Source organism: Podarcis erhardii, assembly GCF_964252035.2.
Source record: "Podarcis erhardii genome assembly, chromosome: 4".
Taxonomy (NCBI): domain Eukaryota; kingdom Metazoa; phylum Chordata; class Lepidosauria; order Squamata; family Lacertidae; genus Podarcis; species Podarcis erhardii.
Window position 1 is genome coordinate 35,702,042 of NC_138508.1, and position 23,745 is coordinate 35,725,786.

Genomic DNA, 23,745 nt, shown 5'->3' on the forward strand with positions numbered 1-23,745 from the left:
GTGAGAGCCACCTTGGAGTTTTATTTTCCAATAAGTCTTTGTATTTTGTCCAGACATTAAACACTGCTTTTCTGACAATATGGTTCTTGAAAGTCCTATTGATCTTAACCTTGTCATACCATAAATATGCATGCCAACCAAAAGCATTATTAAAACCTTCCAAGTCCAGTACATCAGTGTCTTCGAGAAGCAGCCAATCTTTTAGCCAGCAAAAAGCTGCTGATTCATAGTACAACCTTAAGTCTGGCAGGGCAAAGCCCCCTCTTTCTTTCGCCTCAGTTAATATCTTAAACTTAATTCTGGGCTTTTTGCCCTGCCAGACAAATTTGGAAATATCTCTCTGCCACTTCCGAAAGCACTCTGTTTTGTCCACAATCTGCAAAGTTGGAAACAAAAACAGCATTTTTGGCAATACATTCATCTTTATAGCGGCGATTCGGCCTAACAAGGAAAGTTTCAATCTTGTCCAACTTTCTAAGTCTCTCTTAATTTCTAACCAACATTTCTCATAATTGTCCTTAAATAGACTCAGATTTTTTTCTGTTATGTTTACCCCTAGGTATTTTACCTTTTTAACCACGTTTAACTCTGTCTCTTTCTGAAACCTTTCTGACTCTGTAACTGTCAAGTTTTTTTCCAATACCTTAGTTTTTTGCTTATTTAATTTAAATCCCGCCACCCGACCAAACTCTTGAATCAATTGTAATACTCTTTTCGTACTAGATTCTGGCTCCTGTAAAGTCAAAACCAAGTCATCTGCAAAAGCTTTAAGTTTGTACTGTTTCGCTCCGACCTGAATTCCTTCAACCAACCGGTCCCCTCTAATCATATTCAAGAGCACCTCCAGGACCGAAATGAATAACAATGGGGAAATAGGGCAGCCTTGTTGTGTTCCTTTTTCAATTTTAAACTCTTCTGTAACCACATTGTTGACTATCAATTTGGCCTTTTGTTCTGAATAGATTGCATCTATCCCATTTTCAAAACCCTGTCCCACTCCCATCCCTTCCAGGTTTTTCTTCATGAATTTCCAGGAAATATTGTCAAAGGCCTTCTCCGCATCTATAAAAATTAACACAGCTTTTGTATTAATGTTTGTTTGCAAGAGTTCCAAAATGTCAATAATGTTCCTTGTGTTAGCAAACAAATGTCTACCTGGGAGAAAGCCTGCCTGGTCCTTATGAATTACTTCGTTTAGTACTTTTTTGAATCTACTTGCTAAAATGTCTGCAAATATTTTGTAATCCACATTTAAGAGGGAGATGGGACGGTAATTCTTAAGTTGTGTCTTTTCCGTTTCCAGTTTGGGCATCAATGTGATGAAGGCCTCTTTCCACGATTCCGGCGCCTTCTTCCCCTCCAAAATTTCGTTGCCTACCTCCATCAGTGGTTGTATCAAATAGTCTTTCAATGTCTTGTAGTACTTGGCGGTAAGCCCATCTGGCCCTGGAGATTTGCCCAATTGCATGTTCTGAATGGCTTGTTCAATCTCTTGTCGTGTTATTTTACAATTCAGGATTGATCTGTTTTCTTGTGACAATTTTGGTAATCCATTCTTTATCAAGTAAGTTAGGCTGAGAGAGAAACAACAACAACAATCTTTATTACGGTCCAGAGACCCAACAAAACATTACAAATCAATACACAGTTCATACAGCCTACCTCCAGCATTTTGTTTAGAATATAGGGCTCATTTGTTCTTGCAACCACCGATAAAAACTTTGCCACTGCCAACGTTCTAGCTTTTGTCCGGTCCTCCAGTAGGAAGCTGACATAGTGAGCCTCTGATTTTCCCGGGAAAGGCACCAGCAAGGGTAGTATCAGTTCAGCCCTGGCCTGCTCATACTTTGCACAATGCAACAAAACAAGATTTATGGAATCAATGTCTTGAGCACACGAGCAAAGTCTGTCCTGGTAGGGAACTCCTGAGAGAGAAACTGTCCCAAGCTCACTGCGAATTTCATGGTGGAAAGAGGATTTGAACTGTGGTCTTCCAGTTGCCCATCTGACACTAAGCCTCTACATCATACTGGTTCTCTGAATGTCATTCAGTTGTGTGAATGGCCTAGGCTCTAGCTCAGGGTCACCAACATTTTTAGACTAGTGGACACATCTCAAATTTTGAGGGAGTGCTGGGGGAACCAACCGCAGAATGGATGCCATGGAATCAGCATGATATAACACAAAATTAGAGAGACAAGCATCCTCTGATAACCTTCTGGAATATGATCATACATACACTTTTAAAATCATGTCATGTTTGTTAGAATGGGAATTTGTGATTATGAAGAAATATGTAATGTTGATCTTTTTAATTGAAGTGCATTCAAAACTTACATTCACAACTTAATTACTTTTATAGTGACAATCAGTGCAAACGAAGCCCATAAAATCTCTGCTTCTTCCCTGGCACCTTTATTTGCTGCTTTTGCAGAGCTTGCTAGTTTATTAGTACCGAATGTCTTATTTCCAGGACTTGCATACAGGTGTGACTATGAACAGCAGTGACCATGCTGAGTTGGTAGGTTGAAGGGTGTGTGGTCAATTTGAGCAAATATTGACACATTGGTGCAATCTCTTTCTTTTCACAATCTGTTTCTTTCGTGTTTCATTGTAGCAACTGAAGGATTATCAATTTTCTGTTACTAATAATGGATAACTAGTGAGTAACTAGATATCTGCCTTGTTCAACAAAAGACCTAAGTTCAAGAAGCATAATTAATATTATCTGCGCAGTGTAAAGCCTCGTGAACTTTGATATTCCATGCAATGCGAACTTTAGACTGTTTCTTCTTGATGGCCAGGAGCACATATACATCAAGAAAGGCACTCAGGCTATCAGGAATAACATGGAGAATGTAGGCCTTGATCTCCCAATATCCCTTTCAGCTCTGATTCCATGTGTGTGTGTATAGGTCCAGTGAGGTTACAAGGAACCAGGCAGAGGGCCTTCTTGGTAGTGGCACCTGCTCTATGGAATGCCCTCCCATCAGATGTCAAAGAAATAAACAACTACAGTACCTGGCTTTTAGAAGACATCTGGAGGCAATCCTGTATTGGGAATTCTTTAATGTCTAATGTTTTACAATGTTTTATGTATTGCAAGCCGCCCAGAGTGGCTGGGGAAACCCAGCCAGATGGGTGGCATATAAATATAATAACACTTTGCTTAACTGGTTAGGTGACTAGGGCATGTGAAGGCCAGTCCTCTGAGGTGTCTGCGAGTGATTAGACAAGCCATAGACTGCAGCAGACTGGCTTTCAGGATGGTAGATGAGGAAGTAGATAGATATTCGGGGCTTGATAGAGGGGGGAGTGACCCTTTCTTTGCTTTCCATTGGTTCTATGTTCACAACTTAGCACGGTAAAGCACATTTGCAATCCTCTGCTATATACTGCTCAGAAGCCCTATTGGGTCCAGTCCTTTACTCTCCTGAGAGCGCACCCCATTGAGATCAACGAACATCGGGGCAGGCATTGCGGAGCAGCCTCAGCCACTGAACACGGCTTGGCCTGGAAGAAGGAGGACCCGTGAATGACGTTTTTGCCAAGACGTTCCTCTGCCCAGAAGAGACGCCAACTGTACGCAACTGACTACCAGAAACCAACAAGGGAGCCTAGAATCAGGCCCATTCATTCCCGCGCATGCGCGTTAACTGGACTCGCGTTGCCTTTTTAATTTTTTTAAGGTCAAGAAAAATCTGGGTCGCTCTACGTCGCTGTCCTGTACGTAAGCACGCGTGCGTGCCCCACACCTTCATTTTGCGCCTGCGCGGTACCGGTTTCCTCTGACGAAGCTCTTCGGTACAGCAGTCCCCGCCGTCAGGTTATGGGAGGAGTGCGCATGCGTGGCGGCCCGGCAGCAGCAGCGGCAGCAGCAACCGCCTTGGCCGAGTCTCTTTGCCACGTACGGCAGCGGCGGCAGCAGTGAGTGAGGAGGCGGGGGGCGGGTGGGGAGAGGGGTACAGGGTCGTGGGGCTGGCGCCGCGGCCTCCATTTCGTGGAAGAAACGGAGCGAGTGGGGTGGGGGAGCCGCTGCCCCGGTTTGAATGGGAGAGGCCGAGCCGCTGCCCACCGGGGAAGGAGCGGGTAGCCGACCGGGGGGGGGGGGGCCTTAGGGCGGCTGGATGAGGCCTAGGCCGCGCCCTTCCCCGTCCACTCGAGACAGGGGAAGGCCACGCACTGGCTCAGCTGTTGCCACATCAACCTTAATCAGCTCCTGGGCCTTGAGTCCCGGTTCTTGCTCTCCCGTCCTTCCCCACATAATTCATTTTCTAGTTTGTGGGCGCTGCGTTAGCCTACTGCAGCAAACAGCAGTGCCAAAGCAGTGTAGATTTAATTGTGTTGTAACGAGGTTTTGCCCCCCCCCCAAAAAAAACCACACCCTTGGAAAAGATACGCTTCCCATTTCTGAGGGAAAAGTTCTTTCCCTGCCTCCCCCACTTTCTCTTTCTCCTTCCCTCTCCGCCCCACCAGGGCTGGAGAGCCCAAAATGGGAAGAGGTCAATTTGGGGTTTCTGATTCTTTGTCACTGAGGAAGGCTCTGCAGAATACACACAGCTCCCTTTATGTAAATGCATCTTCTTTGTACACCTTCGAAGTTTGTTTGTTTCTTCCTCAAGGGCCTCTTCGTACTTGGAGTCTTGGGAGGAGGAAAGTTGTTTATCCAAGGTCACCCCAAGAGGCCGACAGGACAGCTGTCGTTATATCTGGCTTGCTGGACTCTTTAATTTTTCTACGTCTTCTATTCTGATTTGTATAATTAGAAGACGTGGAAATGTTCACGGTTCAGAATCTCAAAAGTTCGAGTACTGTTCATTTCGTTCATGCAAAGAAATTGTTATTAGCCCAGCGATCCAGCTTTTAAAAGTGCTCAGACCTGCTGTCAGTATTTAGTTACTTGACATTCTGAGTCAGCTGGGGCATGAGCCAGCAACTCTTCCTGTCATTGCTTTTTTGTCTTGTTTACTCCTTCAGAGAAGTTGGGGTGTGATCAGGGCAAGTCATTGGGGTTGAAGAGATCTGTCACGGCTGATATGACAGTGGTGGAAGGAAACCCTGTTCTTGCAAAACAGTTGCATTCATAAGTACATATACTTGGAAAAATTTATGGCAAGAGACTTTTATTGTGTTTCTCTTACATAATTAAGCTTTAATACTGTCCCAAGTATTAGTTTTTGTTCTATACCAGAGACCCATTACAATATTAAGCATACAACTAGTCATTTAATATTTGTGCAGTGCAGTGGCGTAGCGTGGGGGGTGCAGGGGGGGCCGGCCGCACCGGGCGCAACATCGGGGGGGGGCGCTCGCTGCCTCCGGAGTCGCCGAGGAGCCGCTGCCTGCAATGCCGCCCTAGCTGCTTCAGCCGCGTCCGACAGCCGGCTCGAGGCTCCTTCTGGCCGGGTCTCCCGACGGGGCGCTGCGGGCGGAGGCTCCGGCACCAAGCGCCACGCCGCCCAGGCTCGGGTCGCTGTCTGGACGCGCGCAGCCCGCCAAATGCGCCACCGGCAGCGAATGAAGCGCCCAGCCGGAGCCACCTGCGCTCTAGTGCCTGCACGCCAAGACCGCCCATCTGCCCCGACGGGGCCCGCCCACCCGCGCCAGAGGCCGGCCGACGCACTGGCCCCAGAGGCGCTCCCTCCCCGCGCCAGAAAGAAGCCGCGTCAGGGCTAGCCGGGCCGGGGAGGGAGACCAAGAAGGCTGTGTCGCGACGCCCAAAGACGCGCGTCTGGGCGCAAAGGGGCCCGCGGCACCCAGACGCGGAAGGGACCCTCTCCCCCTGACCCGACACTGAACTGCAATTCCCAGCTCCCTTGGCAAATCCCAGTCCCCAATCCCCAAGATGCTTTATTTGAGGCAGGGGTCCTTTAATTGCAAAAACAACACCACGGAGGGCAGTAGTCACCACGGAGTTTGCCCCAGAGTAGAGTCGTCAGTATTAATGACCATGGTTAGGGGGCGCAAGTTACTTGCCTTGCCCCGGGTGCTGACAACCCACGCTACGCCGCTGGTGCAGTGCAATTGGTACATGTCTATTAGAAGTAAGCCTTGTTGAGTTCAATAGGACATGCTTCTAGATAAGATGATATAGGATTGAAACCTTAAATAGATATAGAGACACAACTGAGTTGCCTGCTTCTAAAGAAAATTTCTGCCATTGAAATTTCATAAACTGATACATAGCCAGCACTAGAAGCTCAGTTACTAAGATAGTTGGCAGTCTCTTGTGATTACAAAGTTAATGATCCTTAAAGTAATTACTTTTCTCAAATATCCTCTACGCTAATTTAATCTACGGCAACTAAAGTGCCAGTTTTTATTGTACCTTTAACAGCTAACAGGTTTACTTAATTTAAACTTTCATGAATTGGAGCCCACTTTTATCAGATGCATCTGAAATGGTATTTGTATTTAGGGATCTAAATACCAAAGGGTATTTAGGAATTCATCTGCCAGGGATTCTTTAGCTGTGATTCCTGCATTGAAGGGAGTTGGAGTAGATGACCCCTTGGATCCCTTCCAACTACAATTTTACGATGTTATGAAATCAGTCTGTAGGTGGGTTGCAAACAGAAATATAAATCACAACAATATCAGTTAATAATATCTTTTTAACATGTATCACAAACTGAAAGTAAAACATACACTCAACAGGAACAGGAATATTGGAGAGTCTACATTCAACAGAGGCTTGTGAATAGCTTAGAAATTTTACTACAACAAAGAATACAATGTTTAAGTTAATAAAGTAATTCATAACAGCATAGCAAAAGCATCTTCATAAGGGTTTGCTGTAAGGAAAATCTGGTGGTTGTAGTAATAAAAGATATTGCCAGCAACAGTTTAGCTAGTGAGCTACTAGTGATATGTAGGTGTATCATACTTCACAACTGAAATTATTGCTAAATAGATTTGAAGGTCAAATTAAGTCTGATTTCTATAAAGCATAAACTGCCTTGAATCCCACACTTGCTTAAAGATTCTGTTCTTAAAGTTGTTACGGTGTATTTACTTTTAACAAATTCGTGTTACTTAAGAAATGTAGTGGGGTTTTTTATTTTTTTAAAAAGGTGGCAATTTTAACATTTAATATTATAATCTTAATTCTCCAATTTGGCTGTATAGGAACAAATGATTGTCTCTTTCATGGTATAGTCTAGAAATTTCCAACTATTTTATGGAAAATAGAAGCTTTGGCTTTGAACCAAAGGAGAACATGCATAATGATATGAAAAAGAGAACCACATATTCAAAACAGCTTTGTTTGTCTTTGATAATCGTAGCAGATCCCCGATAAACCTTACAAATAAGCTGATGACACATGCCACTTTAGATTTCACTTTTATCTGGCCTAGACTCTGTAGAATTAGTGCAGCAGAATGTAACACTCTGGCTCTGAAATCACATCATACAAATGTTCCAACAGTTTTAAGTGTACATATTGGGAATATCTTTTATTATTCATAGATTCTTAAGCATCCTTCACCTCACGGTTCTAGGGTTTGTATAAAATGTTACTTATTTTTAAAAATGCAATTAGAAGCATAGGTACTAGAAGGTAGGTACTACTAAAACACATCTCAGGTGTCAAAAGCTGGGGTTAATAGGTATGTAGGATGTGGGTGGTGCTGTGGGTTAAACCACAGAGCCTAGGACTTGCCGATCAGAAGGTCGACGGTTTGAATCCCCGCGATGGGGTGAGCTCCTGTTGCTCGGCCCCTGCTCCTGGCAACCTAGCAGTTTGAAAGCACGTCAAAGTGCAAGTAGATAAATAGATACTGCTCCAGCGGGAAGGTAAACAGCGTTTCCATGTGCTGCTCTGGTTCACCATTCTGGCCACATGACCCAGAAGCTGTACGCCGGCTCCCTCGGCCAATAAAGCAAGATGAGCGCCGCAACCCCAGAGTCGGTCATGACTGGACCTAATGGTCAGGGGTCCCTTAGGATGAATCACATTTTAAGAATTATTTTCTTTCAAGGGCATATTTGGATTATTGTATCTACTGTGCTTGCTTGTTTTGGAGTTTCTGCTGGACACTGCTGGCAGTATCCTGCCAGTGGAACTCTTGCCCACATGATCAGTAGGGCGGAAGGGGGAGTGCCACACAAATAAATGATGCTTTCTGTAGTGCACAGTGAGAGGCTGCCTAGCCCAGACAGCTGGGCAAAGGCATAAGGAGGGTTTGGATTACTCTGTTACTTGCCTTCTGTATAATAATAATAATATAAGAATGAATGTCTATGCTAATTAATGAAAGACTTTGATGGTGACTGAGACTTAACTAAGTTGCCTTTGTGTTTTAATGCAGATTCCACACACTGCTGCCTATTGTTATATTTTACTAACCACTGCTGCATGGCGGGACATCTGACCTCCAGCTGAAAGTAAAAGGGATAATCTGCCCAGCTACTCAATACATTTTACAAGACAGGTACGCTTAATATTTGATGAAATAAAGTTATTGATAAAGAAAGTGAATTGTACTGTAAAGTTCACAGTGATAGTGCCTTGTCTGGAAATTCTTAGTACCGTGTTCACTTTTTCAAGCTGAAAATGTCATTTTGAAAAGTTATCGGTGATAGTTCAGAATAGCCATTTAGTTTTATCTGTTAAATTAAAATAATGCTTCAACTATTTTAATTATAGGGCCATTCCACATCAAATCAATGCAAAAAACAAGGGTTTTGTCACCCACCATCTCAGATTTTGATGAGACTTGGTGCACACCCTTCCCTTTATTGATTTCCTGATAGCCAGTTTTAACTTCAAATTCAAATATCCCAAAATTAAAACAAGTATGCTCTTTAAAAAACCACACCAATATTATGCTAATTTTTAAGATGTACAACTTTGTTTCATAATTTTTTTTCTATTTCATCTATGGATTGTAGGAAAGTTGTACAAAATGGCTGCCCAGAAGCCACCCCCCCCCAAGATGTCCAAAAAATTTAAAATTTTCATTACAAGGAATAAAAAACCCATAAATTTTATTCTTTGTCGAGATAGAGCATGTCTTTGCAATAATTTTCAACATCAAAAACTTTGGGTTCCATCATGCCTACACGCTGAAAATTCAGGTTTTCTAAACCTAGTTTTTCCACAAAAAAACCTAGGCTACAAGTACATTTATAATTTTTTTTAGTCATTTATAAAATCTTTTGAGTGCTGGTGTATTTTTTCTGAAATTTTCGTTGTTTTATTGAGCTCTGTGTAAAATTTCAAAGAGATCTGATCATTGGTTATGGAGAAAAAAATAAAATGTACACAAGGGTAACTTGTGCAGAGAGTCTCAAGAGGGACAGACAAAGTAAATTTAACGAAACTTCGAACTCCTATAAAAATAAAACTGTTTGAGATAGAGGGGAAAAAATTAAGGGGGTTTCTTTCAACGATAAGGGAAGGGTGTACACCAGATACCCCAAATTTCATCAACATCTGAGACAGAGGTTGACATAACCTCATTGAAATGACGTGGAATGACCCTACAGTAAAAAAAAAAAACCTAAAACATTACCTCCGCATAATCTTTGTGAAGATCCTACTAGAATGTAAGCAGGGGGTCTGCTGAAGGATCATATTCAGCCTTGGCCAACCCTCTGGTGGGTGCATGCTAGTGGAGTATGTGACCAAAAGTCATGGGGCTGCCCTACACTCTTTTACTCACACCACACAGACTGTACAGAACAAACAGTGCCCCCCCATCTGAGCAGTTTGCACCCCCTTCAGCTTGATGGCACCAGTGCCATGCCTCCTTTGATTATTTGCTCTTTTTCTGCCACTACCACAATTGTGGGGTTCAGGGGCCAGAAAAAAATGGAGGCTGACTCAGGTCTTCAGGCTGGGAGTTAGCCACACCTGGTGTAAAGTATCAAGGAGTGATCAAATTTATTGGGTTTGGATCCTCTGCTTATCTTAGGCTGCATATAGATCGTGTCTTTTCACAGGAAGTTGGCATCACCATTACCCCTCATTTCATTCTCCTCTCTGAATGCCTAGAGCATTTTTGGAATTAACAGTTTTTAAATCTGTTTTAGGTAGTATACATTATTTTATGTGCATTTCTTTCTAGCATCACACCATTCAGGAATATATTATTTTCCTCCCTAATCTAGTAACATAAAATTGTGCTTTGGCTGGAATGAATCGTGTAATTGTTTCTCAGGATATACTAATGTAAATGTCTTTCATTTTGAATAGCTGTGTAAGAAGGCCAGAGTTAACCATGAATGGACAACTGGATTTGAGTGGAAAGCTTATAATTAAAGCTCAAATGGGTGATGATATTAGAAGAATTCCCATTCACAATGAGGACATCACCTATGACGAGTTAGTGCTGATGATGCAGAGAGTTTTCAGGGGAAAGCTTCTGAGCAATGATGAAGTTACAATAAAATACAAAGACGAAGGTAGGATTTCTTTGAACTTTTTGTGTTAACTAATAGTACAAAAATCTTTTTGTTGTTCCAGTTGTTTTTGTTATGGCACATTTCTCTTCTTTTTCTGACCAGTGTAGAGCTCTGTTCTTGGTATGTCAGCACAGTGCTAGTATCCTGCAGGAAGTGTGGTAGGAAACAAAAGTTACGGCAGCATGTCATAGATATTGCTTATTTATATTGTGCATTGCACTGTATAACTGAGTTTCTTACCTCTGTGTAGGTGGTAATGCTGAGCTTAAAAGTGATGCATTCTGTGATGCTGTATCCGTGAGTGATCTCCAACTAAGTTATACATAGAATACAAATTGAAATCAATGAACTTAAGTGTTTCTACTCTCAATATTGCCTAACGTAATGGGGCAGTTCCATCAACCTAGGAAATTTCAGCCTTTTCTGGGACTTTAATAACTACCTTGGGTTTTCCAGCAAAAACTTAAAAGGAAAGGCACTCCCTGAAGATTTAGAACTAGTCTGGGACAGATGCTTGTCTTGAATGAGCCCAAGAATTAATATTTGTAGAGAGTCAAGAGGGAGGCAACTGTGAGACTCTGGGAACCAGTGGTTCTGAGCCTTCATTAGCACAGGAAAGGGTTAGGGCTTTGTTCTACAACTGGATACTGACACCAACAGGAGAAAGTTGGAAATTGACATTGCTGAATCCTGTCAGCAATCCCAGGGGTCTCATACAGTTCTATATTGGAGGCTTGCACCCCGAACTAAGATGCAAGTGGAGCTGTGACTCTCCAGACAGCTGACTTGTATCCCTAAGGACATTTGCTATATAATAAATACTGTATAAGGCCTGTATGCACACAGTTCCTATAATTACCTGAAGTAAGGGATTGGGCAAGTCTCGCCTATATCTGCAGTATAATCCAGAGAGCAGCACCAGTGTAAAGTGGAAGAGCATGTTGGCATGCATTTTGCAAAGTAGCTTCTGTCTGAACACGCCCAAAGTGTTTCTCTGCTTCTTAGCTTTTCTTGAAATTACTAGTCATTTGGGGACTGAACAAGACTTTTGGCTCCTGGCTCAGTCTCATATGGAATAATCTATATTTAGGGAAAAACTGTGTTTTGTTGTTTGGAATTTACTGCGGGAAATGACTCCCATTAAGATTGAGGTGGTATGTTTTCCACTGGTACTTCTGCATTATGATTTTGGGGCTCCCTAGGAACTCCAAAATTAGCAGATGTGCTTATCTACCACAGGGCATTGGGGCATCAGCCAGCAGCTTTCATAATGTAGCGCCAAGTACTGTGAAGTGGTCACTGGACATGCTTTAGAGAGCAGATTCTGTGGACATAGTCTTTGCATTACTTCCATTTATTATTTATATAAGTAACTGCTATGTAAAGTTGATGTAATGCCGGTGAATATTTTAGAGGAAATTGGAATAGGAGAGGCTAAATAATATTCTGCCAGAAATTGTTCTATAGGTATGTAGTGGGGGGGACACCTGCTAACTTTATTATCCAGAGTCATTTTCTCATTTCATATACAAATTCTTTATTTGTGGAAAGGAGGATGTGTTTACCTCTAACTGAAGCTCTTTAACAATGGTCACAGTATTATTTGGAGTGCATAAAATAAGCTGTCATCATGGACATATTGCAAACAAAAATTTAATGTCCTGAGTGCACTACTGTATGATGCAAGTGACAATCTGTAAAGTGATTATTTTTATTAATGTGCATTAGATCTGATTCCAAATTCTCTTTAATTAACAGATGGAGATCTTATAACAATCTTTGATAGCTCAGATCTTTCTTTTGCAATTCAGTGCAGTAGGATACTGAAATTGACACTGTTTGGTAAGTACTAATGATTTTTGAGTCACATGAAATTCTTGTACTTGGGGGGGGGGATTCTTAGCAAACTAGTTCTTTTCCCTTAGCTATTATGCATCTCGGTAATAAACTTCCCTTCATGCCCACCCAGCAATTCAGGCATTTACACGTGGCATAAGCCACGTTGTCCTGGAAAAGGGCATTTATTTATTTGCTAGCTTGGAGTACCCAGAACTCCCCAGGAACTTTTAGAAACCAAAAAACATTTTGTTTTCTAAATGGATAGGGTAATTTGTCAGTTTGGATGCATCACACCAAAAATGGGTAAAGTTATGCCAAAGTCATGTATTAGTCTGCCATCTTGATTCAAATTGGTTATTGGAGTCCAGGAAAGACCTTTACCACAGGAAACCTTTATGCTGAGTTCAATGACGATATGTATTGAGAGACTGCTAAACCTAAGCCAAAAAGTAGGCAAAGTTACCCAAAGTTTTAGTCCGCCATCTTTATTCAATATGGCATCTAGGATTCAAATGTTGACAAAGAGCACTGCCCCCACCTCAGGAATCCCCATGCCAAGTTTGGGGATGATATCTTGACAGGTGTCCAAATATATAGCAAACGAACAAATGGATGGGCAGACGAACAAACCATTTCCCAAAATATAGTAAATTTGATTTCACAGGCACTCTTTACTGTAAGATCTTAAGGCAGGTTTCCACAAAGTGCATTCCATTTTCACAGTTAAGGCTGCATTCAGGCTATGCAATGCTTTTACCTTAATTCTTACACGAAGGCAACTGAAAATTCTTGTGCTATAAAGACTCATTAGTATAATATTTCTTTTACAGTGAATGGGCAGCCAAGGCCTCTAGAATCTAATCAAGTGAAATACCTCCGTCGAGAGCTGATAGAACTTCGTAACAAAGTGAATCGTTTGCTGGATTGCCTAGAGCCCCCAGCTGAACCAGGACTTTCCACAAGCCTCCCTGAAAATGGTAGGTTGACGATTGGCACTGCCAAATAATTGCTTGAGCTTCCGCAATTGTGTGTGCATGTACACACAATCTAATGCACATACAATCTAATTTCCCACGTAGAACCCACCACCCCATCCTTTTCCCAACCAGAGTTCTACTTAATAAGACTCTGTAATCTTGACGGCTATCTCTCTTAAAAATAAGTATCTAAATATTGGATATCTTTTCTACGATCTCTGTTGTGGCTTGGGGTAAAAATCCTGTGCTAGTATCTTGCTCAACATACACCAAATTTGTTGTGCTAAGGTGTAAAGAAAATGGGGTATAATTTGTTGAATAAATAAAACTTATGAAAAGTCATTACCTTAATATGCAACATGACCAAGTGCCCTAAGGAATCCCCATTTTAAATAACTTCAGCTGACCCTATCTCTGGGGAGAAGTCAGGAGTGGTTCTTAGGCATGTCTGGCACATCCTCTGTGGGAAGAGGGAGATGACTGAATCAGAAAATCCTGAGAGTTTTGAATGTGTGTTTGCGACAACTATATTTGTCTATATGCTGTGCCAGAATGATAATTGCCCAGCAGTGTAGATTTCCAGCATCTTAGCATTGGTTTTGTGTGTGTGTGGCAGTGGGATGGTGTTATAACAAGGCAACATCTGGATAACTTTGTAAAAGTTTGTCAGCTGCCTAGTCAGGTGTTATTTGAAATATTCAGACATGCGGCAATCAAGCCCCTCCATGTGTATATTGAACCTTCTTCATATATTAACTTCCAGTTACTTTTTTTGAGAGAGAAACATTTCTTGTGCACCATGGGGAAACCCCATGAACTCTCTCTCCAGCTTTCTGCTTTGCTTCTGGCCCACATCACTGCAAACCCTCAACTCTCGCCTTTGTATTTTTTTTTTAACTGCCAGCCTCTGTTTCCCTTAATGGCTCATCACCAGGAACTAAATAAACAAGGCATGAGCAATTCAAGTCAAATGAACTTTACATGCTCTGTTCGGTCAGAGTTGTTGAACGCATGAGATGGTGATGTGTACTGGAATGTATTTGTACCATCTTGGGGGGTGGGGTGTATAATTGATATTTATTGTGGAAAAACATTTGACAGTAAATGTTAAAATTCAAAGAAGCAACTTTTTTTTGTTAAAGTAGCCCTTCTGCATGCAGAGTAATTTTAGTAAAAGATAGTACAGTGGTGCCCCACAAGACGAACGCCTCGCAAGACGGAAAACCCGCTAGACGAAAGGGTTTTCCGTTTTGGAGGCGCTTCGCAAAACAAATTTCCCTATGGGCTTGCTTCGCAAGATGAAATGTCTTGCGAGTTCTTGCGGGTTTCCCCCCCCCTTTCCCCCCCTTTTCCTAAGCCGCTAAACCGCTTATCAGCTGATCCTCTGATAAGCCGCTTATCAGCTGAGCCGCTAAAAGCCGCTAAACTGCTAATAGTGCTAATCCGCTAAGCTGTCAATGGGCTTGCTTCGCAAGACGATAAAACCGCTATACGAAGAGCCTCACGGAACGGATTAATTTCGTCTTGCGAGGCACCACTGTAACATTTCTGATGTGGGCTTTGAGGTTGCTAAGCAATCTGTCATAGTCCTTGAAACAAACTTGGATACTCCAATCAACAAGGCCTCTAAAAAGTTATTTTTTGTCTTGCAGATGTTGCAGAGAGTAGGGAAGATAAGCCTGCTACTACTGACTCCACTGTCAAGCCTTCTACTCAAGTTATAGCAGCAAGTATGTCTGCTTTTGATCCATTAAAAAATCAAGATGAAATCAACAAAAATGTCATGTCAGCATTTGGGCTGGCAGATGATCAGGTGTCGGGTAAGAATACATATTTTATTGAAACCCTTGTTGAAGTTTGAACCTTTCAAAATCATCCATGCATCATGAGGATCTTGTAGAATGAACGTGAGGGAGTTACATAATTCTTATTTTATTATAGTTAAAAACATTGGTAACAATCAAACAACAATACTTTTCCAATACCGAAATGTCTTGACAGTTCCCAAGATGTAATTAGATATGGTAGGTCAGCTAACATCTGTTTGGTGTCAGCTGATACTCAGTCTTACGGTCTCATGAACTTGCCCAAAATGCACAAAAGTCTATAATTTTTTAATGCCTTTTGTAGGTATTCTTCCTGTAAAATGCACACTTCTCAGTGCCTTTCAATGCACTCCCCCCATAAATATCCATATTTTTTTTGGTGACAAGTAATCCTACTATAGTGGTGTTCCGATCTGCAAGCAAGTTCATCAAGTTGAATCGGTTAGGACCACTGTGAAAAATGGACTTAACAAATTCCTCCCCATCCTTAGATAAAGCATTTTTCCCCAGACATGTGACAGCAAATTAGACACATTGATTTCTGTAGCATCATTAATCCATTCCAAGGGCTTGTCTGTGATCTTAATTTGAAGGAAACAATGTATGCACAGCGTGGCATTTCTGCATAGTATACTACCTTTGCTTCTCTCAGTAGCATAATTCTTGTTTTAGACTATTTTTCTGTCATCTGCAAAAGTGGTTGGATGATTAGTATGCTCCAAATTTAGCTTGCACTTCCTGAAGGTATTGATTTTCATTTTACACTAGGATCATTAGATGTGGACAACACCAAAGCCCTAGAACAATCATGCCATATGTACACGAAAAGTGCTGTTTCTGGATTTTTATGTGCTTACAACATGAATGCCACATGGATGGCCAACCTAGACATACAACCCATGGTTAAATTGTGCTCATTCTTAGTTTAAAGAATTGAGATTAGTATTTTATCTTGTAAAAGTAAAAGCATTGCCCTTGCGATCACACATAAAAATTTGAAAAGGAATGCAGTATGTCTGAAAGAGTCAGAAAGCAAAATACATGTAAGAGGATGTTTTGGTGATACATTAACAATAGTATCTTAACAGTAATGACTGGATAGCTTTTCTCTGTGTGTGAAAACTATAATACAAAATGGAAACTCCTGAGACTGTGGTACGTGGCTCATAGGGTGTCCCTTTAAGGGATTAAACATACTCCAAAGTTGTGATCTGGTAATTGACAAGTGCATGTAATTATCACATTAATTATAAATAGGGAGAACTTAGTTGCTACATTGCTATAATGTTTCATAGTGCAGAGTAAGTTGCTTGCCCCATTGCTCAGACTAATCACTGTGTATATTCACTGTAAAAAACAAAAAAGTATTCTCAAGAGAAAATGGGGTGTTGAGTTGGTTTTTTTGATACAAAATTAGCCTTGTGCAAGGCAAATTTAGCATGTTACAGCTGTCCATGTAGACTGTACTTTGAGTAGTGAAAATTGATCTGCCCCCAAGCAGTCAGATGATGAATTCATGCCATAGCTGTTGCATGGTTTGAATTTGCTACATGCTTAGGTTACCCTCGGGCTGCGTAAATTTGGTGCTCTGGCTCTATAAAATATGGATATATTTGGAGGGTTCGTGTCTATATATAAATCATTTCTGAAGAGCAACGGCAATAATTACCCTTTAGTGCTACTATGGCCACATTCACATCATACATTTAAAAGCACTATGATGCTACCTTAAACAGTCATGGCTTTCTTCAAAGTTAACATCTCTACTCAGCCTATAGTATAAAAATGACTAACCTGGAACCTAGATATCCTTTATGTACAGGCAACTCACCTTTCATGCGTGGGTTGCATTCTGGGTCATTGCGCATGTCAGTGGTCGTGCATAAGCCTGTGCTGCCGCCACCCCGTTTCAACTCCCCTTCTGGGGTTGAAAGCAGTGCACATGTCGGCGATCATGCACACAAAATGGTCACCTCCTGTACTTGGGGGTTTTCTTGCTGAATAGACTAATGGTTTTATTAGCAGGGAGGATGCCCTGACATCTAATGAAAGAATGTGGGGACAGGAAGGCGTTGTAGGGTATTGGATTTGATAATTTGTCGTCAATCTGAGCAAATTACCAGAAACAGTGTGTGAGTGTTGAAATTGAAATACTTATTAAATAGTTATTGAACTAATATTTTTAAATCATCCCAGGCTTCACATCATGGTCTTACTGTAGTTGCTTCCATATAGATTGTCTTTTTTTTTTTTTTTGCAAAAATATGTTTGTAGTAACAGGGATGTTTGCTTATTGTGCCCTTGAAATTGACATTTCTGAACATTTTGAATTAAAAAAAAACTTCATTCATTCAGATTTCATTAAGCTGAGTATAGCTAGCATTCAAACTGCAAAGCCTTTAAAGCAGGTACATCAGTATAAGCCAGCCGTAACTTTGTGGAAAATGACAACAATAATATTAGCCCAGACACACAGAGAAATTGTACAGACCTGTTGGAAGATGTTTTATTAAGGATTAAGAGTTTCTCTTGGTAAAGAGGTTTTAAAACACGTTGGGAACTTGTTCAGTTATGTTTGTGCTGCTGAAAGAAATTGCCAGATTTTGGAGTATAAAGGTAAAGGTACCCCTGACCATTAGGTCCAGTCACGGACGACTCTAGGGTTGTGGCGCTCATCTCGCTCTATAGGCTGAGGGAGCTGGCGTTTGTCCGCAGACAGCTTCCAGGTCATGTGGCCAGCATGACTAAGCTGCTTCTGGCGAACCAGAGCAGCACACGGAAATGCTGTTTACCTTCCCGCCAGAGTGGTACCTGTTTATCTACTGGCACTTTGACGTGCTTTCGAACTGCCAGGTGGACAGAAGCTGGGACCGAAACAACGGGTGCTCACACTGTTGCGGGGCTTCGAACTGCCAACCTTCTAATCTGCAAGCCCTAGACTCTGTGGTTAAGACCACAGCGCCACCCGTGTCCCTTTTGGAGTATAGTAGATTGTATATTACGCCTTTTAAATATGGAAACATGAAATGGTACACCAAATTTTATTAATGAAAGTCAGACAGATCACTAGAATTCTGTGTCTGTGTTTTCCCCAGGACCCCCCAGTGCCCCTGTAGAAGAACGTTCCGGAACACCCGATAGCATTGCTTCTTCATCTTCTGCAGCTCATCCACCTGGAGTTCAACCACAGCAGCCACCATATGGAGGAACTCAGCCACAAACTGGTCAGATGGAAGGTGAGCAATACCTGTGCTCCATTATCCTGCAGATGGGGTGTTTACTTGCCCTACCCATCTCTCCTAATACGACGCTGCCTGTGCTCTTTTCTTCTTCAGCTCTACCTTTCTGATCTGCGTGTAGATGTCTTGCTCTTTTAAACTATTATATCCATTGTCAGTTGCTGGCCCTCCCTCCATGTGCTCCATCTCTCTACACCCCCAACAATCTCTCAAATGCAGCTGTTTTGCCAGACCTTCATTTCCAACTCTAACCAAGCCTAATTACATTTAGCTGCACATCTCACATTCATCACCTTGCTTGTATCTTCCCTCCCTTTGTCTTCTGTCAAAATTTAGACTGTAAGCTCCTTTGAGGCAAGGACTTGTTTTTATGCTACCCTGGCAAAGTGCTGTGTATATCGATAGCACTGCATAAATAACTACTAAAAATAAATAATAATATTGCAGATGATTCCATTAGTTGTTTTAGCATAATGCTCACCAAACAAACAGGTATAAAACAAATTAAGAAGGCCCAGTTCTGATTATGCAACATTTAAAACAGTAGATGGTGCTACAGTGTTTGCTAGCAAGGCAGTCCTATAAAATGAAAACATACAGTATATGAAAAGTATTTTGCAGGATTATTGCAATGGTTTAAAAGGGTTGAAGTGACAGTTCAATATTGTTTAGCAGTACTGTCAAACAGCTAATTTTTGTATTGGAAACATCTGCTCTGTCCAATTATTAATACTCCAGAAAACTTAAAACCTTCCCTTGGACAGTGTAGAAACTGACTTTGCAGAGCAGTGTTTACATTCCTCATGCTAGGTTCTGTGCAACTATAAAATGAATGTTTGCCTCGAAAAGCATGCATTCTATATTGTAGATTAAAATAACAATTTTTGGGCGCTATCAAATGAATAGTTCTGTTGGTGCAAGGATTTCTGGCTGTGCAGCACAACTTCCCCTCCCTCCCCTCTTGCCCCATTTGTGCACCCCTATACCTTCCCCAAATCTGCTCTAGAGAGTTGTGGGAACCAACTTCTTGAACGGTTGATTTACTTGGTGTTTAATTTTTATTCTTAATTATGATTTTAATGGTGTTTAATGCCCTGGGATTCTTGAGTGAAGGAAAGACTTCAAATATCTCAGATACATTTTTAATTATTTTGCTTTTAACTTTTTTATGATTTTTACTGGTATGTTTTTATATTCTTGAAAACCACTGATATATTTTTATGATAGTGGTATATAAATATTTCTATAAATAAAGAAAGTACATGCACACATACAAGAAAGCCTTCAACGCTTAAGCCTTCCCAAAGACCTGACTGTTACTAGCCAATAACCTCTTTCAAATCATGTTTGGATAATATGAGTTTTTTTAAATATAAAAGAAAAGAAAGGGAGTTGGAGGGGGCCTCACTTTTTGTTACACCAGATAAACAGTTTTCTTGGGAAATCTCAATTTCTTCAGGAAAACATGTTAGATTCAGTAGCTTCTCAGTTTTTAAAAATATATAGTTTAACCTTAAGAAAATAATATTTGAGGCAGGTAAGACTGAGCTGCTCATATTTCTTAAATTTCTTAAAGCTTTTAATTTAAATTGGTAGGCCAGATATATCCACAATATCCACAACAAGCTGGATACCCTGCTCAGCAGCCTCAGCCTCAGCCACAGTATGGTATGCAGTATCCAGGTAAGCAGGTGGAAGGTACCTCAAATTTTTTGTATATAGTACAAAATGTGTTCACTTAACTGTATCCTGAAATGCATGCTCTCTAATTCTGTTCTGAAATCAAACTAATTTTCTGGAAACTTCAGTAATTTTTTGCAAAATACCACTGCGCAAGGGACCTTAAGACTTTACTCAGCAACTTCTTGGGTGCAATTCAGTTGCAGAAGCATGAAACCTTTGTGTCTGTGAGAGAGAAAGTAGAGGATCCTGGACAACATCTGAATAATGCAACCATGGGGATAGGGCAGATTAGTTTTTTCCAAGTATTTGCATCGTTCACATAACGATTACCGTTTTGATACAGGCCCCAGATAATGCAGGATAACCTTACCGAAAGGTAGCTCCTAAATAGTTGTTTCTAAGTATGAAGGGCATCTCAGAGGTTATTGGAGGAATAGCATTCAATCCTACTTGTTCTCGCTAAGAGGTTGTGCCCCCCAAAGTTTACTGAAGATGATTCAGTTAGAACACACTGTTTTGGAGCTGGTGGGCGGTGGGATTTTTTTGCATTAACATGTGGAGCATCAAAAGAAAAGGCCTGCATGAGGTTTTTCTTGCTTCCCCATTCTCCCCTGATTGGCCTCCAGAAAGCATCTGGAACTCTTCAGTTGAAGTGAAATTAGTCAAATACTCCCTTAAAATGCTCAATAAATTGGGAGAGGTTGAGAAAACAATGCTTTTTTTTCTTCTGAAGAAAACTCAGATCTGGTGTTTACATTTGCCTCTAACATTGACCCATTGAAGTCATTACTATAAGCTGCTTTTATCCGCACCAGGGCAATTTTTGAGGCCCAATTCCCTGTGAATACCACAGAGATGCTACATGCTGTGATTACAGGCAAAGTTAACTATTTCCTGAGGTAGAAGTTTCTGAGTTTGGTGTTGTTGCAGTGAAGCCATTCCCTTTTTATTTGGCCGCCGTGTGTGCTTTTTCCAATACGAGGCAGTTTCTTATATATTGATACCAGGTAGTAGGATTTGTTTCTCATGATCATCGCCACGTGTCAGTTTTGGTAGGACTAGACTGAGCTATCCGAAGCACACCTAAGCTTGGTAGTGCTCTTGTTTTAAAAAGTAAATTTGAGCCCAAGTTCCAGGTGAGTTCAAAATTTTCTCCACTGTATTCTTTCATCCTTGCTTTCTCTGTTCAGGGTTTTGCCTTTTTAATAATTGTTATATATCTGGTGTTTAATGCTAACAGGATTCCAGTCAATGGAGATGTTTCATTGCAAGTAGTTTCAGGTGTGTTTCATGCCAGAAATAAATGGAGTATCAGTCTTTGTATCAGCTTTTTTTTTTTTACATTTGCAATCTGAAAGTCTTTTCACTCAGACTGATAGTGAAGCACAAGTATTAAAAGCACCTAAACTGTTGCCAGCATCTACTTTTGAGATTAGTTTCTGGAGGAATTTTTGTGTGTGCAGAACTAAACATGTTCAATTAGTTGTGTGAGCTGACTTGTTTCAAACTAAGAATAATACATAGCTTGATTATTTATGAAATTGCACTTTAGTAAAATAAGACATCACTGAATATAACTGCATTTTAAAGGAAGATTTTAAAACATATTGGAAATAATTGCCGAAATGGTTGTTGGATTAAAATGGGAGTTTTAATCCAACAACCATTTAGGTAATTATTTCCAACATGTTTTGGCTATGATGGTTGGGACTTGTGGGAAAGAGAGACTTACAACATCTAGAGGGCTACAGGTTGTCCACTCCTGCTTTAGAGCAGCACTTATCGGAGAATGTTACTCCACCCGCACTTTTGTGCATTGGAGTTGGCTAGTATGTTTCCAGGCTGGGGTTTTTTTACATTAAAAATGCAATTCATGTTTTACCCACCACCCCCTGTTGTTTTTCATGTATGTTTTTTAGCTTTTGTCTGGAGTGTCTGTATTTTTTAAGAATGCATTACAAAGTGAACCGTTGTGTTCCTTTCACTTATCTGCATTACTGTTTGGCTCTTCCAGCAGGCTACAGCCAGCAGACTGCTCCTCAACAAGCACAGCAGTTCCAAGCATACAGCCAGCAGCCCTCACAGGCTCCAGCTCCTGGGTTTCCTGGCCAGCCTCAACCTCAGCAGCTGCCAGCTCAGGCTCCCCAGCAGTATCAGGCAGGCACCTTTCCTGCACAGAACTACACAACACAAGCTTCACAGTCGGCCAGCTATAATGTGACCCCAGCTTCGCAACCTGGAATGGCTCCCAGCCAGCCAGGTGCTTATCAGCCAAGACCAGGCTTCACTCCACCGCCTGGAACTACTATGACACCCCCTCCGAGTGGCCCTAATCCATATGCACGCAATCGCCCTCCTTTTGGCCAGGGTTACACCCAGCCAGGTCCTGGCTATCGATAAGGAAGCTGTGCTGTTGACGGGCCCCAAGTAAGTCCAAGTTGTTGCCGTTGCTATTCCATCCATACAGACTCCAAGGTTCTTTAACTAAAATATGGAAACTAATGAAAGGCAGAATATTCTATGGTATCACTGTTGCTGTATAATTTGCTGGGATAAATGACCAAATGAATCTTGTTTCCTGCTTTAAATTGTATTGGCTTTCTAGTTTAATATTGGAAACACTACCTAAATGTTTGTAAAGTAATGACATTCTGACTTGCCATATTAAACTACTAGGTGAAAAAATCTAGCTGAAATCTGGCTTGTTTTTACTAATAAAATATGTACTAAATTAGACCCACTTGTTAAAACTAGGTATGATGTTTAAATTGTAACATGCACACTGAAATTGAATAAAATATTCAAACCATCCTTTTTTGTTCAATTGCCGGGCATTGCGATTTTACTACATCCATTGCAATATCTGCAGCTAAGTAAAGAACCCCCACCCCACCCCCACCCCCACCCCCCCAATCAGGAATGCTTCAACCAATATAATTATTCATGTAAGCCATCCCAGCATTTCCTGGGGGGGCTGCAGAAGACCTTGGATGCTGGCAAATTGTTACCAGCAAGTGTAGGTAATAGTTAACTAGGTGAAATGATAGTCACTGTGTCAGGCATCGTACCTGTGTCCTAGGTGTAGTGACTGCTAATCCCTATAATGGCGTGAGGCACTGCCTGTGCACTTACCTGAGCATGTGCACTAGACTAGGAAGGATTGATGTCTGCTTCATGGTATTCACAGCTATTGAATCACATGCACCATGTCCTTTTCACCATCCAAGGGAATCTTGGAAATAGCTGTTTACTGACTCAAGAGCAACAAATTAATGGTTGTATCAAAATGGATTCACAAACTTAATGTGACAGTGAATGTTCTGTGAAGTACTCATGTGACAGGCTTATTATAGTGCATGGGAACCATAACCTGTTAAGAGCATATATTGAAACACATTGGGTTATAGCCAGCTAAATTCTACTCAGAGCAGACTCATTGAAATCAACAGACCTAAGTCATGCCCATTAATTTAATGATTAACGTTGGAGACAACCCATTCGCACTTAGTTCTGTGGAATGAAGCAATTGAACGAGGTTACATTTTCAAAAGCCCCCATATATGCTAAAGTTCATAAAGTAACATGATTTAACTATTTCAACCAATAATAGACCTAAGGTACCCAGCTATTACAACTGTATGAATCAATAGCTCCTTGTAATACTGCAAAACCATTTCAGTTTATATATGTGCAGCACCATCTTTCAAGCTGGCACAAATGCACAACTTGCTAAGGTTGCATGTGCATGTCCTGTATGGGAGCACAATGTGT

At 41.3% G+C, this 23,745-nt stretch overlaps 1 protein-coding gene across 6 annotated transcripts; it reads left to right on the top strand.

The window, feature by feature from the left end:
- Window positions 1–3,795: 3,795 nt before the first annotated feature.
- Window positions 3,796–22,798, top strand: TFG (trafficking from ER to golgi regulator). 6 transcript variants are annotated; one of them, XM_081859741.1, is made up of 9 exons: window positions 3,796–3,927; window positions 8,313–8,435; window positions 10,202–10,410; window positions 12,169–12,252; window positions 13,080–13,226; window positions 14,879–15,046; window positions 18,148–18,288; window positions 19,888–19,974; window positions 21,989–22,798. In XM_081859741.1, the coding sequence occupies exons 3-9, from the start codon at window positions 10,227–10,229 to the stop codon at window positions 22,372–22,374; spliced, it is 1,197 nt and encodes a 398-aa protein (XP_081715867.1). In that variant the 5' UTR covers window positions 3,796–3,927; window positions 8,313–8,435; window positions 10,202–10,226; the 3' UTR covers window positions 22,375–22,798. The 6 variants fall into 6 exon arrangements, with proteins under 6 accessions (XP_081715867.1, XP_081715864.1, XP_081715866.1 ...); XM_081859742.1 differs by lacking the exon at window positions 3,796–3,927 and adding an exon at window positions 6,447–6,561; XM_081859738.1 differs by lacking the exon at window positions 8,313–8,435 and having other exon boundaries at window positions 3,810–3,927; window positions 21,992–22,798.
- The last annotated feature ends 947 nt before the right edge of the window (window positions 22,799–23,745 follow it).